General features: G+C 37.3%; 1 protein-coding gene across 2 annotated transcripts in view; it reads right to left on the reverse strand.

Moving 5' to 3' along the window:
- LOC139962658 (uncharacterized) overlaps positions 1-17,520 on the reverse strand; it is a 34,350-nt gene extending 16,830 nt beyond the window's left edge. Inside the window, exons 1-2 of one of the 2 annotated variants that reach the window (XM_071962826.1) lie at positions 17,358-17,520; positions 9,300-9,586 (exon numbers count right to left, since the gene is read on the reverse strand). In XM_071962826.1, the coding sequence (XP_071818927.1) occupies positions 9,300-9,375 (76 nt within the window). In that variant the 5' untranslated portion in view covers positions 9,376-9,586; positions 17,358-17,520. Of the gene's footprint in view, positions 1-9,299; positions 9,587-16,943; positions 17,142-17,357 lie in introns of those variants that run through there. The other variant, XM_071962827.1, reaches the window with a different exon arrangement.
- Positions 17,521-18,981: the final 1,461 nt, after the last annotated feature.

An 18,981-nucleotide genomic window follows, 5' to 3' on the forward strand; every position in this document is an offset into this window, starting at 1 on the left:
GTCATGGACATTGAAACCAATGCCATCATTAGATCATGGAACCAATGCCATCATTAGATCATGGACATTGAAACCAATGCCATCATTAGATCATGAAACCAATGCCATCATTAGATCATGGAACCAATGCCATCATTAGATCATGAAACCAATGCCATCATTAGATCATGGACATTGAAACCAATGCCATCATTAGATCATGAAACCAATGCCATCATTAGATCATGGAAATTGAAACCAATGCCATCATTAGATCATGGAACCAATGCCATCATTAGATCATGGACATTGAAACCAATGCCATCATTAGATCATGAAACTAATGCCATCATTAGATCATGGACATTGAAACCAATGCCATCATTAGATCATGAAACCAATGCCATCATTAGATCATGGACATTGAAACCAATGCCATCATTAGATCATGGAACCAATGCCATCATTAGATCATGGAACCAATGCCATCATTAGATCATGAAACCAATGCCATCATTAGATCATGGACATTGAAACCAATGCCATCATTAGATCATGGAACCAATGCCATCATTAGATCATGGACATTGAAACCAATGCCATCATTAGATCATGAAACCAATGCCATCATTAGATCATGGAACCAATGCCATCATTAGATCATGAAACCAATGCCATCATTAGATCATGGACATTGAAACCAATGCCATCATTAGATCATGAAACCAATGCCATCATTAGATCATGGAAATTGAAACCAATGCCATCATTAGATCATGGAACCAATGCCATCATTAGATCATGGACATTGAAACCAATGCCATCATTAGATCATGAAACTAATGCCATCATTAGATCATGGACATTGAAACCAATGCCATCATTAGATCATGAAACCAATGCCATCATTAGATCATGGACATTGAAACCAATGCCATCATTAGATCATGGAACCAATGCCATCATTAGATCATGGAACCAATGCCATCATTAGATCATGAAACCAATGCCATCATTAGATCATGGACATTGAAACCAATGCCATCATTAGATCATGAAACCAATGCCATCATTAGATCATGGAAATTGAAACCAATGCCATCATTAGATCATGAAACCAATGCCATCATTAGATCATGGACATTGAAACCAATGCCATCATTAGATCATTAAACTAATGCCATCATTAGATCATGGACATTGAAACCAATGCCATCATTAGATCATGGAACCAATGCCATCATTAGATCATGGACATTGAAACCAATGCCATCATTAGATCATGGACATTGAAACCAATGCCATCATTAGATCATGGACATTGAAACCAATGCCATCATTAGATCATGAAACTAATGCCATCATTAGATCATGGACATTGAAACCAATGCCATCATTAGATCATGAAACCAATGCCATCATTAGATCATGGACATTGAAACCAATGCCATCATTAGATCATGGACATTGAAACCAATGCCATCATTAGATCATGAAACCAATGCCATCATTAGATCATGGACATTGAAACCAATGCCATCATTAGATCATGAAACCAATGCCATCATTAGATCATGGACATTGAAACCAATGCCATCATTAGATCATGGACATTGAAACCAATGTCATCATTAGATCATGGACATTGAAACCAATGCCATCATTAGATCATGGACATTGAAACCAATGCCATCATTAGATCATGGACATTGAAACCAATGCCATCATTAGATCATGAAACCAATGCCATCATTAGATCATGGACATTGAAACCAATGCAATCATTAGATCATGGACATTGAAACCAATGCCATCATTAGATCATGGACATTGAAACCAATGCCATCATTAGATCATGGACATTGAAACCAATGCCATCATTAGATCATGGACATTGAAACCAATGCCATCATTAGATCATGGACATTGAAACCAATGCCATCATTAGATCATGGACATTGAAACCAATGCCATCATTAGATCATGGACATTGAAACCAATGCCATCATTAGATCATGGACATTGAAACTAATGCCATCATTAGATCATGGACATTGAAACCAATGCCATCATTAGATCATGAAACCAATGCCATCATTAGATCATGGACATTGAAACCAATGCAATCATTAGATCATGGAACCAATGCCATCATTAGATCATGGAACCAATGCCATCATTAGATCATGAAACCAATGCCATCATTAGATCATGGACATTGAAACCAATGCCATCATTAGATCATGAAACCAATGCCATCATTAGATCATGGACATTGAAACCAATGCCATCATTAGATCATGAAACCAATGCCATCATTAGATCATGGACATTGAAACCAATGCCATCATTAGATCATGGACATTGAAACCAATGCCATCATTAGATCATGGACATTGAAACCAATGCCATCATTAGATCATGGACATTGAAACCAATGCCATCATTAGATCATGGACATTGAAACCAATGCCATCATTAGATCATGGACATTGAAACCAATGTCATCATTAGATCATGGACATTGAAACCAATGCCATCATTAGATCATGGACATTGAAACCAATGCCATCATTAGATCATGGACATTGAAACCAATGCCATCATTAGATCATGGACATTGAAACCAATGCCATCATTAGATCATGGACATTGAAACCAATGCCATCATTAGATCATGGACATTGAAACCAATGCCATCATTAGATCATGGACATTGAGACCAATGCCATCATTAGATCATAGACATTGAAACCAATGCCATCATTAGATCATGGACATTGAAACCAATGCCATCATTAGATCATGATAAAAGCTTCCATATTTTATATTCAGCAATTTTCTAAACCCACCTCCATCAAAGCAAATAAACACCCACCTCCATCAAAGCAAATAAACGTTGTGAGTAAAATTAGGACAAACATAACAAATAGAAGGGCATGTGGCTTGATGTCATATTTAGACTCGATCGATCGAGTCTTCAGCACAGTGTGTGAAGGGTCATTTAATCTGTGATATAGGTCTGCTAAAATGTAACTGAGATTTTCCTTAGCCGTTTGGGTAAGTCATTTGTGAATGACGGCAATCTCTATCACAAAGGCCAAAATAATGGTGGTTGGATTTTTTGTCTCCTTAAATTCAACAAACCACAGAAACATTGAATTGATTGCTGAACATAATCTATCCATGTGCACAATGTGCAGTTTTGTACGCATGGGTATGAGAAAACATCTGGGCAAAGGAAACAAAAACTTGTGGATAACTTTCCTTTTAAAATTGAAACCAACTCTGCAACACAATAGCTAGTGTAGTGTACACACATAATTGCAGTCACTTCAGATGTAAGAGCAAAAGACTCATGATTTTCTTATCAAAGTTATCACACTAAAAGAATCTTCGAGCTGAGGCATTTCCTTGTCAATTTTTTAGATGTTTTTGTATATAACAGCTCTACTGTATATATGTTTATCATACATAACAGACAAGTTCTTCCGGCTTTCATCACAAATGCAGTTTGTGCTTCCACAGGTCTACTCGTTATATATCCCACTTTGGCCTACTCAATATTCCCATCAAGTGGCTTTATAAAGGTGTACTATTACTAAAAGTACCAGCTCATGTGTATAATACATAACAGACAAGTTCTTCCGGCTTTCATCACAAATTTATGCAGTTTGTGCTTCCACAGGTCTACTCGATATATATCCCACTTAGGCTTACTCAATATTCCTATCAAGAGTGGCATTATAAAGGTGTACTATTACTGAAAGTACAGTACCAGCTCTATATGTGTATAATACATAACAGACAAGTTCTTTCGGCTTTCATTCCCCCAAACATAAAATGCAGGGAATTAAGCTAACTACTGCATACATGGCTAGGCTGATAGCATTTAGCTAATCAAACAAGAAATCTTTCTACACTGTGCACAAGAAAGACAAGACATCAAAGGGGATCTCCGATGTTTAAAAAGAGGGCGCTGTCCTATCAGCCTCATAAGCCTGTACTCTTTAAGGATCTCTGAATTAATGTGAGATGATCGTATCAAAGCACTCAAAGCATGATGAGCTCGCATACTGACACTATTGGTGATTTGACTAATTGTAGGTTCCACAGTTTGCGAAGTTTCGCCATTCACACTACAACCAATGCGCGGTACTTAATTTTGCCGAGTGGCGGACAGGTACAGTGTGTGTCATTGCTGAATTTGTTGTCCGAGATAACCACAGTTAGCATATTTATTACCGATACATTTTGAGGGAGGACCAGTCTTGCTACTGTATAATATTGTAACATCACTGAAATGTACCTCTCACTGAAAAATTTAGTCAGGCTGGATGACTGCCTTTGCTGTTAAGATAAACACAGACTGTACATACATACTGCACTACACAGTAATGAACACATACTGTAATTTAACTAATTGTGAATATGGTTGCTCTTGCAGACTTCAGTTCTAATCGCTGATATCATATGATGTTCTGTAAATATTACTTTATGCTCTAATTCTAGTACCACTGTTTCAGATCCATGTACTGTACATACCAGACTAGTAGTGTGTACATATTGTACTAAGTACTCCTACTGTACTCTACCATGAAGTAGCCGGTACATGGGTGTTTATTTTAATGTGGGGGGGGGCAACTTGTGACATAGGCATCATAAGTTCAAGTACATGTATTCACAATAAGTTTAGGCTGTATTTGTTATAAGTTATAAAAACAGCAGAATAATGAAACAAACATCAGATAAGAATATAACTTTAGTATTTTTGGCTCAAAAAACATTTAGACAACAGCCCAAAATAGCACGTGTAACAAGGACATCAAATTAACCTGATCTTTTTCAGGATCATTTACAGTAGATGCTACATGTATATTCTGTCAAGACACCATTCTTTTAGTAAGGTATTGAAGATGGGTGAACTGGAAGACAAAAGTTGTTATCCTAGCGAACCTCAATTCTCAATAAAATCAATACATGTAGGTATTTTCTGCAAAATGGCAATAATTGTGGATATTTGCCGACTGTAAAGTCATGTTTATAACTATACATAGGAAAACATCATTTTGAATGATACAAGTGATAAAAAACTTATGAACTTTCGGTGGCCATCAAATTCCAGTACTGGTCCCTGTATAAAAGTAAACACCCATATGTACTTACCCTCATGGGTCACTACAGAACTCGTAGGTATATTACTGTATGCTCTAATTCTAGTACCATCATTACTAACTGTTTCTGAGTCATGTACATGTACCAGAATTGTAGTGTGTGTGTAAGTACTCCTACTTAAGCATGAAGTAGCCTGTACATCGAATCCTCCTCTAGGTCACTATAGAACCTGTAAATTACTTGTACAGAGTTTGGAAATCTGGTTAAGTACCTTGAGGATCTATCTATACTGGTGTAAGACTAGAAGCGCTGGTATGCAGGCTCGGGAGCCTAATTGTACCCCATAGGACTTCATACTCACGATACAAAGGGGGTTTTGACTTGTACTCACAGTATTGTACCTTCTCTGTACATAACATCACATGATAACCATTACACTGTACTCTACGTCTCTAGTTAGATATTGACAGCACTGGACAATGTCATCATAGAGAGCTCACCACATAGCCTCATGCTTGTAGCCTGCTTGGTAAACTTTGATCTTTTAAATAAACAATTAACAAGAGCTACAGTACTGTCAACACAGTTTAATTGACTGTTGCAACCTAATGGCAAAGTACAACTCAGATATCGTTGATTAAAAGGATTGTCTGGTGGCCCAAAGAAGTTACCTTAAAAAATGATAAATAATTTTCCAAACATGTTGTCAAAGTATGAGAACGCTAATGTTGCGTTTGACAGAGAAACGATTTTTTAATCGTTAAGGATAGACATTTCAAATATGATTTGAACAGTACAGAACGTGACGTCAGCTATGCTAATGCAGATTGAGACATAACCCACCCTCCGTACAGTACCTATACGGTAATCACAACAAATACCGCATTTGTATACAGATAAATTTCTTCCTTAACTTTCGGTGAAATTTCTTAGAAATTAGATGTTTTCAAAAACTCCTTTAATAAGCCGTACTCCATATATGTAGTAGATCGGTTTTTTCGTGATCTTTGTGTAACACAAGATAAATATTAACAGCAGACTCTTCTTTGTTTATACATCGCGCTATCCAGCTCCAACGCGAACAATGATCGCGTGTAGGCTACTCTAACGTTTACAATCGGACAGTTCTGCGAAGCCTAAGCTTCTCCGTGCTACATTCTGCTCTGACATCGATTCCGCCAAGTTTCATCTCTCGGTGTTACAAATACTTTTCAAGTTTCCTTTTACTATTAATTTGATCCATGAATTTTATTTCAGCGATTTTGAAGAACAGTTTAGGAACTGTGGTTTGAGTGTCAGAGTATATTATGTGTAACGCTATACGTATACCAACTGGGCATGGTAGGCTGTAACGTTCGCGATAGGTACGTTATATATAATAGGCGGTCACCTGTGCGAGTACAAACGTAAGAGTGTATTTGTTGCGGAAATGGGAGTGCTATCTTCAAGTCGCCTGTTTTGCCTATTTGCAAGCACTATGTCAATCACCATATTGATGCATTCGAACAAACCGTACTTTTGGTGAGAAACTGGTGAATTTGAAAACCAGATTTCTACAAGAAGAAAACGTCGAATGGAGACAATTTTTACATGGTTAGAAAGAGAAAAATAATAACTACTGTACTGTACAAGGACAATGTATCAAAATCTTCCACCAGACAATTCCTTTAAATCCCTGAAATATTCAACTTACTTTAGCTTTTTCCATAAATTCTTCATGCTTTCAACGATGCTGAACTGGAAAATTTCTATTCAGAATCAATGTGCTTTTCTTGTACATACAGTAAGTTACAATTGAACTGGTCTTTCAGACATATCTCTACTCAATAGTGACCAAAACCTCAACTCTTTGACTGAATAGAGTGCACAGGTCTGTACATCATTCCAAACAGATCTGGTGTTATACAGTATTGTTGTACGGTATACAGTATTGTTGTACGGTATACAGTATTGTTGTACGGTATACAGTATAGTTGTACAGTATTGTTGTAACTTGTACGGTACTATATAGAGTATTGTTGTACGTTACTATATAGAGTATTGTTGTACGGTACTACATACAGAATTGTTTTACGGTACTACATACACTATTGTTGTACGGTACTGTACAGTATTGTTGTACGGTACTGTACAGTATTGTGGTACGGTATACAGTATTGTTGTAACTTGTACGGTACTATATAGAGTATTGTTGTACGGTACTATATAGAGTATTGTTGTACGGTACTATATACAGAATTGTTTACGGTACTATTGTTGTACGGTACTGTACAGTATTGTTGTATGGTACAGTACAGTATTGTTGCACAGTACTACAAACAGTATTGTTTTACAGTACTGTATACAGTATTGTTGTTCGGTACTTGATATACTGTACTACATGTATACAGTATTGTTGCATGGTACTACATACAGTATTGTTGTACGGTTGTTCATACAGTATTGTTGTACGGTACTACATACAGTATTGTTGTACGGTACTATATATTGTTGTACGATACTATATAGTTTTGTTGCACTCTACTTCATACAGTATTGTTGTACTGTACTATATACAATATTGTTGTACGGTACTAAATACAGTATTGCTGTACGGTACTATATGCAGATTTGTTGTACGATACTATGTACAGTATTGTTGCACAGTACTTCATACAGTATCAATTGTTGTATGGTACTGTATACAGTATTGTTGTACGGCACTATATACAGTATTGTTGTACGGTACTTCATACAGTATTGTTGTATGGCACTATATACAGAATTGTTGTACGGTACTGTATACAGTATTGTTGTACAGTATTGTACGGTTCTATATACAGTACGTGTACAGTATGTATTCAACTGTGTATGTATTCAACTAGCAGTGCAATATTAAAAGTTAAAACCTCTACAGGATACACACAGTAAACAACTTAACTGTGAAATTCATTTCACTTTCAATTACAACAAAGTTGAATGGGTCGTGTGACAGAACAGACTTGTCAAAGCTCAGATCTCAAGGTCAAACTGAAAATGGGGAATCATTTAACTTCATCCAATACTTACACACAGTGTTGACTAAAACCTCCTAAATTACTGTACAAGTTCGATTACAGAATAACCTACTGTACACAGGAAGGCCATGCTCTTGTTCAGACAAATTGAATCAACTAACTTCGATCAGAAATTATGATAGATTTGCAATGCCCATAGCACAATGTTCCTTTTTAAGGACAATGTTCTACAAGATCATCAGTACTCTGAATTTGCTCCAGTGTGGTCTAATTTGTGTTCATGTTCGACTGCATAACTTCATTCATGGATTGACACTAGAATAGGACACTTGGTCTTGAGTCACAATGCCTAAAGTTGTTAAAATTTACTTCGTAATGCTGGTAAATGGATGAAATCATCATAACATTAAACTGTAAATCAATGAATGACTGAACAAATGAACTGAGGTTGCTGTAGTGAAGAAAAGAATGAATGAGTGAATGAACGAACAAACGAACGAACAAACGAACGAACGAACGGACCAAACAATGCAAGTGCTTAAGAACAATGAACTGTTTCCTAGCTCAGTACTGTAGGTAAGTGTGATACTTTCGACATGACCACTTAAAACAAAACAATTCCAGTATATATAGGTGAGACTGCGATTGTTTATCTGCAATAAGAGCTCATACACAGTGTGCGTTGTAAGATGAAGAAGCTGGTCTACACCAACCAGTTCCTATGTTCAAAGTCTAAGCAACCAACCTGTTTACTTAGAGCAGGCCACATAAATTGCTTTTAAAGATAAAGGCAAACGTTTTACCGTATATAACTGACCAGGTCGCATGTCAATGTATGAAAACCTAGTAGGATCAAGTAAACTACTAAAATACCCCATAAAATGTTGAGCATTTGAGTCTTCAAGAGCTTCTTGAAAAGCACCTTCAAAAGCTAGGTCACAACTGCCTAGTAGAGTAGGGTCGCAGTCAGTCGAGCAGTGTGCGGTCGGCTCATCAGTAAATGCCAACAGAAGACAAATTAAACTCAATCTGTGTTGATAATGGATTGCAACACTGAAATATGCTATACAGACAACTTTTCTTCAACTTTCATATAGGTTTATGATTTTATATATGAACACACATACCAGTAACAGTACCTATCCGTCAATTTTCCACTTGACATGACAACTGTCTTCCACATGTTCAATTTAACTACAGTATACTTACCATATTCAATACCTCCTAGCAAGAAAAATGTGAAAGATGTGATCAGGGTGCTCTTCTTCTTAAACTCTGGCGACATGATGAAAGCTTTTCAGTTTCGATTTGGCAAACTCCGAGATGACTATAATTTATACCAGTATTGCCACCTGAGTCAAGAGATAGCGACCAGAGTATCGAGATTATTTGATTTTGCAAACTCTGAGATGACTATATTGATAGCAGTATTTCCACCTTCAGGAGTCAAGAGGTAGAGAATATCCAGACAGGTTATCATCCTACAGTACCAGGATCTGTGAAGAGATGAAAAGAGATCAACTTTGAACACAATATTCAGAGCAATTTGTCCCTTTGGGGAATTTTCAAGAAAGTCTAGACCCATGGACCGATGAAAATAGTTTGGAGGGTCCTGCGATTTTTTCAGATGTGGAAAATTTGTAGTTTTTGGTGCTTGCCTATGAAGATAGTTTAAGCTCATAGTCATAGCTCTAGCTTTCATGCATTCTGAAAATACATTCTGGGATGGGGGGTGGGGGAGTGGGGGAGGGAGGGAGTCTGGTGGGTCGTGGCTAAGTCATCACGGAAGATCCTAGTTTCATGGACCTAAACGTTTGCAGACTTGCTGTTCCAGACTAACCCTAGACAAATACTTGACCAAAAGTAGACTGAGATATGAGAGCCATGAAAAAAGTTTGAGGTCTGTCAACATTCATGAGCTCCAAAGTCAGCTCCACATTTTGAATACAACAAACAAGTTCAAAGTGCACTGTCTTTGTGTAACTTAGATACATAAAGTTACCAATGAATGAGATATGGTAGATGCTTGACCTCCACTTATTCAGATTACAGACCAGGATACGGGATCCTGATGATTAATATATCACGTTTAAACTGTGGCATGGAATGTACTGTATTGTATCTCTTTAATGCCCAACAAGGTTACAGTAGCTGCAGAGCAGGGAATGCTTTACCAGGTGTCGCACCGGGTCCCATCGCTGGTGTTTATGGCAAAATGATGTGCAAACTGAGCAAATTTGCTATACAATTGAGAAGATGCCTAGAAGTACAGTATTATTTAACACAGAAACCATAGTATTAAATTAGCTATACAGTTGAGAAGATGCATAGTAGTATTATTTAACACAGAAACCATATTATTAATTTGCTGAGAAGATGCATAGTAGTATTATTTAACACAGAAACCATAGTATTAATTTGCTATGCAATTGAAAAGATGCATAGTAGTATTATTTAACACAGAAACCATAGTATTAAATTGCTATACAATTGAAAAGATGCATATAGTATTTTTTAACACAGAAACCATAGTATTAATTTGCTATACAATCAGGGTTGGCATTTTCCCGGGAAAAAACCTGTTTTTCCCACTAAGCGGTAAAAACCGGGAAAAACTGGTAAATACCGGTAAAAACCGCCTCCGTCTCGAAAATTATTATTACTTGTCCGTAATATGCAGGGTCATCAGTAGGCATGATATTGTTTCATGACAGGCATATGTTATTGATATATGGGAGTTTCTTTGCTTCATTTTGAGCTATTTATCACAACCAAATTCTACTTTTTGTGGAAAAAAGAGTATTTTTCATATTGCACATGTATAGTTATTCTGTCACAATCTCTTTAGCAGTATGCATTGCCTATTGCCCAAACCATTATAGGTCTACACTGGGACACTCACCCCTCCTAAATTCTTCAGGCCTATTATGTGCTCAGACAGTTCATTCAATTAATACAGTAGGCAACAGTTTATTGAGGTGAACTTCAATCCAGGGGGCCCAATAGAAACTGCTTTGAAACTATGTAAGGCACATGGGCCCAATTAAAGTATTAAACACACAATGGCCCTATCGAGCCATTCACACGACCCAACTGTTTACCTTGATGCAAACATGGTCCAGCTAATATTCACTTTGCAAAATTGTTATGCCAAGCTTGACAGGTTGAACACTATACAGGTTTATATAGTTTCATGTAACTTATATTTTAAGACACAAAAACATGTTTATAGTTCATACTCTAGTTAACAAGAATTTAACAGAGTACACTCTATGTAGTTTTCATTGTTACTTGAGAGATCTACTTGGCGAGCGAGTTGTAAAGGTTACACTGTGAATATGTTTGCTCACTTTCCATGTTTTTGTGATGGTGTTGCATAATATATATGTAACAAGACGATGTGACATGTATAATATGACGAACCATAGCCCTAGGAGGCACCAACAGTTTGATACTTGTCCATTCTCTAGATTATGGAAGTATGCATCTCGATAGGAAAATAAAGTTGGTTGATTTGAGCATCCAATATATTATTTATTTGAATTATTTATAATAGTCTAATCGGTAAACTCACAAAGTTATAGATCATGGCTGTTCTTTGGATGTAACTCAACTCCCTACCATAAGATGCCATTTTCTTGTAGTTTCTATGCTCTTCCACAAGTTCCACATGAATTTTTAGCAATTCTATATAATTTGAGGTTTTTCCCAGTTTTTCCCACTTATAGGTGGGAAAAACCTCCCGGTAAAAACCTGGTTTTTACCGGGCGGAAAAAACCGGCCAACCCTGTTAATACAATTGAGAAGATGCATAGTAGTATTATTTAACACAGAAACCATAGTATTAATTTGCTATACAATTGAGAAGATGCATAGTAGTATTATTTAACACAGAAACCAAAGTATTAATTTGCTATGCAATTGAGAAGATGCATAGTAGTATTATTTAACACAGAAACCATAGTATTAATTTGCTATACAATTGAAAAGATGCATAGTAGTATTATTTAACACAGAAACCATAGTATTAATTTGCTATACAATTGAGAAGATGTACAGTAGTATTATTTAACACAGAAACCATAGTATTAATTTGCTATACAATTGAAAAGATGCATAGTAGTATTTTTTAACACAGAAACCATAGTATTAATTTGCTATACAATTGAGAAGATGCATAGTAGTAGTATTTAACACAGAAACCATAGTATTAATTTGCTATACAATTGAAAAGATGCATAGTAGTATTTTTTAACACAGAAACCATAGTATTAATTTGCTATACAATTGAGAAGATGCATAGTAGTAGTATTTAACACAGAAACCATAGTATTAATTTGCTATACAATTGAGAAGATGCATAGTAGTATTTAACATAGAAACCATAGTATTAATTTGCTATACAATTGAGAAGATGCTTAGTATTATTTAACACAGAAACCATAGTATTAATTTGCTATACAATTGAGAAGATGCATAGTAGTATTTTTTTAACACAGAAACCATAGTATTTTCTAAGTGACAAAGTTCGGAGTCTTCTGCACAAAATTGGAACACTATATGATTCCCTGCAGTGTAGCATGTGTCGGAAGAACTTTGCAAGCAAGATACAACCTTCTTTCCACTAGATCCCTCCCATTGCCTACATCTTTAAGACTTCTTCTTTCTTCCAAATCCCTCCACCCCCATCACACCCTACCCATAAGAAAAGGGTACACCTGAGGAACATATTGGTTCCTGTCGGTATAATTAAGCAGAGAGGAGATTTTCCGGTACCTGGGTCATTGGTTACTGCTGTAGAATTTAAAAAAAAAACAATGTCATTCTAGCTACATTATTCCTCCCCTCAAGAGAAGACAATGGTAAAAGATATTGTTACCTAACTGTGTACAAGCAGTCATTTGAATGAATGGAGAGGATTAAAGGAATTGTCTGGTGGAAGTTTTTGATACATTGTCTTTGTAGTTATTATTTTTCTGTTTCAAACCATGTATTTTTTAAGGTAAATTTTTAGGGCTACCAGACAATCCTTTTAACTGGGAGTCAGTTACATCAGGAGACATCAACAGTTTGTCTATAATATACACTGTAGGATTAAAATAACTCATGTTGATTAACTTAACCACAGGTCAGTTGCAACTGAGTGGTTACTGCACTATGGAAAACAAAGTACAAAGTTACAGCAAGTTAGGAACTTGATCAGTTTTCTTTTACCCTGGAAATATTTAAATCCCAAACACGTTTCATGTGCCTTCAATAAAAGTTAACACTTGAGTCAAATATCTATTGAATGTGGAGTTACCTGGTACTGTGACAGCATTGTTTTGGCCTGGGACGCAAAATCTTGAAATTGCTTCCGTCTGGCGGATGCAAACCGTGTTTTTTTTTATAGAAACAACCCACAAGTACACACACTCACAACTAGGTCAACGGAAAACATAACAACAAAACACATTTTGTAATGAACATCTTTTATTACTTCTTTAAAAACCACTTCTTCTGACAAGAACCAAAAGTTCTCCCACTCCTACAGATCATTGAATTTGTTTGAAAATAAAACAATCGAGGGTAAGGTACAGGGTTAGCAACACTCCATGACGGAGATTTTCATGCTAAAACTAGACGATGCTTTTCCAAAATTCCCGTGAATTGATTGGCTAATAGTCCCTATCCATTGTCTGGAAACATTCTTGCATCTGTAGTGCTCAATGAATATGGAGTATGTTGATTAACAACAATTGCTTACAACCTTATTTTCCCCTGTGTAGAGATAACAATGTCTGCGGTATAGGCTATCATATGTGTGCACTCAAATATCATAACGTTCTAAAGATCTAAAGGTCTCATATTTTTTTACTTTTATTTTGACAACAATCACTGGTGGTATGCAGATGAACTTGAAATGTTTCTGAGACTATCACGTAATATTTAAATCATTGGTTTGATGAGAAAATGTTAATGAGTTTAGACAATCTATGAATTTTGTGGGAAGCTAACATCTCTGATCCTGAAAAGGATATTTCATCTCACAGTATGTCTCTTCTCTTTGCATTAAGAGTTGCTAATTAATGTAAAATGTGCATTCATACCACATCACAGTAGTTTCTGTTGCAAATTTTTTCCGATCCAATTGACCACGTGCTTCAGTAAATTTTATTTTGATGCAACATTCGTGTGTAAACTACTGTACTTTAGAACATTGAAGTTTGATTTTTTAGTTGTTGAGGATTTGTGCATGTGTAGTTGCAACTGAAGTTTGAACAGACCTATGTACATGCCGTAGTACAGTGTTCAAACTGTGTGGACTTTAGCGAGAGATAGGCACACTGATTTTTGAAGAGTTGGTTGTTGGAATCGCAAGGTCAAAGCACGGAGCTACTACGGAGTTGGCAAGTAGGGAAGTAAAAGGGCGTACACGGAAAAAAGTGGGAGAAAAAGTTGGTTGAAACCGCAGGGTGGACGAAAGGAGGGGGTGGGCTGAGCCGCCCCTGTCAAGCAGAGAAGCTAAGGCACTGAGCCATCTGCCCTATATATTGTGTATAACACTCACAAAGTATAGGCAGTGATACTACACTAGTTAGTAGCAGTAGGTCATACAATAAAGGCAATTGGTGTTCGATCGGGACGCAAGCTTTTTTTCCGGGACGCAAACTTTTTGGGAGGCCTGCTTCTCTGAGAAGCAAACTCTAATAACATTACTGCTGTAATATATATATTCTCACTGTATCATTTAAACTTAAGTTAGATGAACAACAGAAAAGTTATGTCATAACCTGTTCTGTATTATTCTTTATTTGACAGATCAGATTGGTATCATCCAATGACAGTACTACAAACCAACGAGATACATTTTATTATTTAATCTTTTCTGTCAATATTCAATAATGAATTCCTCCAGTAATCACTCAGATTTGCACCATAACAGACTTGACCACCAACTGTAAAATATGGATCAGTATATATCTCTTTGAGACAAGAGAGAGTAGACAGTTGTAAATCACTGACATTACAGTACATAAAGAAAAGGGAGTGAAAAGACAAGCAACAGCATGTACAGTAGTGATGTGTGTACAGGTGCAAATGTAGCAGAGTGTACAAATTAATCATGTGAGTGTAATTTTTGGAGCATTTGTACTTCGTTTTACACTTTCTAATTTACTCCATACTGTTCCACAAGTTTTAACCTGGAGCCACCTGACTTTCAATCTACATTGCTTAAAAACAAATTTATACGTACTGCAATGGGAAAAAAGGTGGAGCCAGAGTTGGCAGGCTAAGCTGTTGAAAGGGAATTGGAGGCCGTGTCAGCCTTTAGGATAGTAATGCAGTCGGCAGAGAATAGAAAAATGTTATACCATCTTACTTCCTACCAAATACTTCCTACCTACCCCCCCCCCCCCATATACACCAAGCTTAAGGAGATATATATTAAATCATAGAAGTAACTGGTTTCAAACAAAAATTCAGTTAGTATAAAGATATGGATCCCTTGAACTTCTGTAGCCTAGCAGGTTAGCACCAAATCATCTTGGGAGTTGAGAGGCTGAAATTTGGTCAATACCTAGCCTGTATATGAATGGCAAAACTCAGATCACGAAAACCCTTCTACCACTAACCTAGGCCCTTCTATAATACATTATAGGTCCGGTGGCAACACTTACATTCCAAGTTACTTTATGCGCAACATTGATCACCTACTTTACGGCATCTGTCAAAAGCTCGCAAATGGGACAAAAGTAGGCCTACCTTTATTTTGAGCCTAATTTTGTAAAGCATTCCTCCATCATCTGCTGCTTCTGACATACTGTTTACATGTGCTGGATGCATTTTGCTCATGAAACAGTGATTTCTTTAAATTCATAGATTAAAGGCAAAAATCTGTAGTTCCTGGGTTTGAAATCCTTTTCAACAAAGTTGCGATGAAATTCTGAATATATAGCTTGTTTGAGTGGGTTGGCTATAATGGTAACGTTGTACAGGTACTGCTTTATCGACAGATATAACTTGGGTAAAAAGTATATGAACTTGCAATGATGTCCAGTTTGGGAGATAAATTGGATGAAAGGAATTGAACAAAAGTCACTTGAAGGGGAAACAGAAACTACTGGGAAGACTCCACGACTCCACAAAAAAAGCGCTTGGAAAAGTGTGGGGTGTGTTCAGCAATTACTCCAAATTTTTGCCTTGCTTAGCAAATGCTTCATTGTCTTGGCAACCTCAATATATTCAGATTTCAATCTAGGGCCTAGGTCTATATTATATCTGGGCACCAAACATTGCTGTTGGCAAACTATAGATCAGTGGTTCTCAAAGTGGTCCCTGCTACCCCCGGGGGCATTGGGAAGTCTCAGGGGGGCGCTACAGGGTACACAGGGAGAAGGGGGCGTTGCCACTGATTTGGAGGTCCCTAGCGATTACGACACATCACTGCAGCGATGTAGCATATCTTCGGACAATCTGATTGCTCTTTTGAGCGGCTGCTATGAACAGTAGGTCCAGGGGAGGGGGTGGGGGAAATCGGGACAGTTCAGAAGTCGAAGGGGGCCGTTGTCTAAAAAGCTTGAGAACCACTGCTATAGATCAAAGTAATCCTGCATGTGTCTTCCCTTTTATTTCATAATATGTAGACATTGTTAAGCAAACGTTGGGACAGCCAGTGTGAGGCCTGGGCTAGTCTACTACTATAATAACTAGTAATAGTTAGTACTGTTGGGCACAAGGTACCCATCATACGTTGGCAATGTTCACAATAGTAATATAGTCTAACTCTAACATTGGCAACATGTATCAAGTTCTAGGCTAGGCCTAAGTCCAACATATATTTCTCTACAATAATCGCAAATTTGAAAGTACCTTGACAATTACATAGACGACTGAATATTTCCGAATATCACAAAGTGGCGGCACTTAATTGTTTTTCACGGTGTTTGACTTCGGATTCGCAGAACCCATCTGGTTTAACATAACAGTAACATAACATAACAGTTGGCGATAGTTTCACGAACAGCAGTACTGTACATGTATATTACTATTACTACTATACTAGTGAATCCTGTCGGCCTGTACCACTGATCTCTACACTAGAGATCAGTGGCCTGTACTTGGTTTTCCTAAACCTTTGACATCTTGCCTATGTTAATGTTACATAATTATCATAGTCCTACCAGAGAGCTGCTACGTTAGAGAAACAATTCCCTGGCCCTACCTCAATAGTGTCCGAAGACTTCTACTCACATGAAGGTTTTAAGACGATAAAGCAATACTTACCAAATATTGAAGTTAAAACATGGATTTTTTTTCCTCGGATCCAGACCTGCTAATAGTTCTTGTGGCAGCCAAAGTCGTTACTTCTTCATGGTCAATAAAATGATAACGTAAAGGCACAACCGGTTGGTGACTGATCATTCCACACCGCGTTGTTTCGTTATAGTGTTATGTATTATTGAGAAGAAATGCCAAAAAGCGAGACTTGGAAGAAGATGCTCGGAATAGAGGGCGTCACTGTATTTACCTGGTAAAAATTTTGGCTGATACTAGGAGCTGGACCAATGGTGTTATAAGATGAAATATACGTTTTTCAATAAATTTCGAGCATAACCTGACCAAAAACACCACATAAGTTGTCAGGCTTTATAAGCAGTTGGTTAGGCCCATAGGTTAGGCCTCATCTGAAGTATGCGGTGCAGTCTTGGAACCAGTGGCGTCGCCAGAAATATCAATTTCTTTGGGGGGGGCGGGGGGAACGGGTGGGGCAGCACTTATTTAGGGAGCACAATGTTTATTTGTGAATGACGTCCTGGGGGAGGGGTCCAAGGGGAGGGGGTGTCCCTAGAGAAATTTTTGATTAATAAAAGGTCCTTAGATGTAATATGGTGCTATATTTGCAAATTGACATAACTTAATGTTCAAGAATTTGGGCAGCTTAGTCTGTCCGAATTTTATATTTTTAATTGAGGCGGATAAAAGTGTTTTACAAAAATGGAAATTAACCCTCTTGCTTTCATAATGTTTTATACTATTAAGGGTCATAAGATGCAATTTGGTGCTATCTGGTGATTATCCACTATGAGAGAACAAAAGGATGTTTTCCGCTAGAATAGAAAGGTATACGTTTCGTCCTTTGTTAAAGAATATTTTTGTTTGAGTATTAATTATATCACTATCAATTGCATCTGGGGGGGGCACCTGGGGGACACAATTTATCTTGGGTGAGGGCACGTGCCCCTCCCATGCCACCCCTTGGCGACGCCACTACTTGGAACCCATATTTTGCCAATGATAAGGGAGTACTCAAGAAGGCCCAGAGGAGGGCTATTAAGATGATTAGGCATACGAAACTCTTCGGGAGTAGCATAAAATTATGAGCGAGTACTTTGCATATACCGTACCTGAAAAAAAAGTGTTTCTCCAATACTATATATTGTTTTGACGATATGTCATAATGGTATCATCTTGACTTGAGAGTTCGATTTTTTCTTCTTTGAAGGGCTGATGTTCGCCCTTAGAGGAATTGATTTATGTTTTATTTTAAAATAAGGAGGGTTAATAGTGAGAACGCTTGTGCAGTTTGGTACCGTACATGTGTATACGACTTTGCGTGTGTTATGAAATGTGTGCCATTTGGAGTTTGATTTTCATTCCTTAAGGGTAGGGAAGGGCAAGCCCTCCACTCCCTCCAGAGGTAATTGCCCTACCCTTCCCTACACTTGAGTGATGCTAAGTATGACACGCGTCCTCTGGAAGGATAGGCCTTATAGATATACCCTATACGCAGGGGCGGCGATTTGTTTCAAATATTGGGGGGGGGGGGCATTTGCTTGGGTGCAGACGCATTTTAAGCAGTTACTTGGTGTTTGTTAAAATTACCGAAAGTTATTGAACAAGAAGGTAA

The sequence above is a fragment of the Apostichopus japonicus genome, chromosome 21, assembly GCF_037975245.1.
Source record: "Apostichopus japonicus isolate 1M-3 chromosome 21, ASM3797524v1, whole genome shotgun sequence".
Classification (NCBI taxonomy): domain Eukaryota; kingdom Metazoa; phylum Echinodermata; class Holothuroidea; order Aspidochirotida; family Stichopodidae; genus Apostichopus; species Apostichopus japonicus.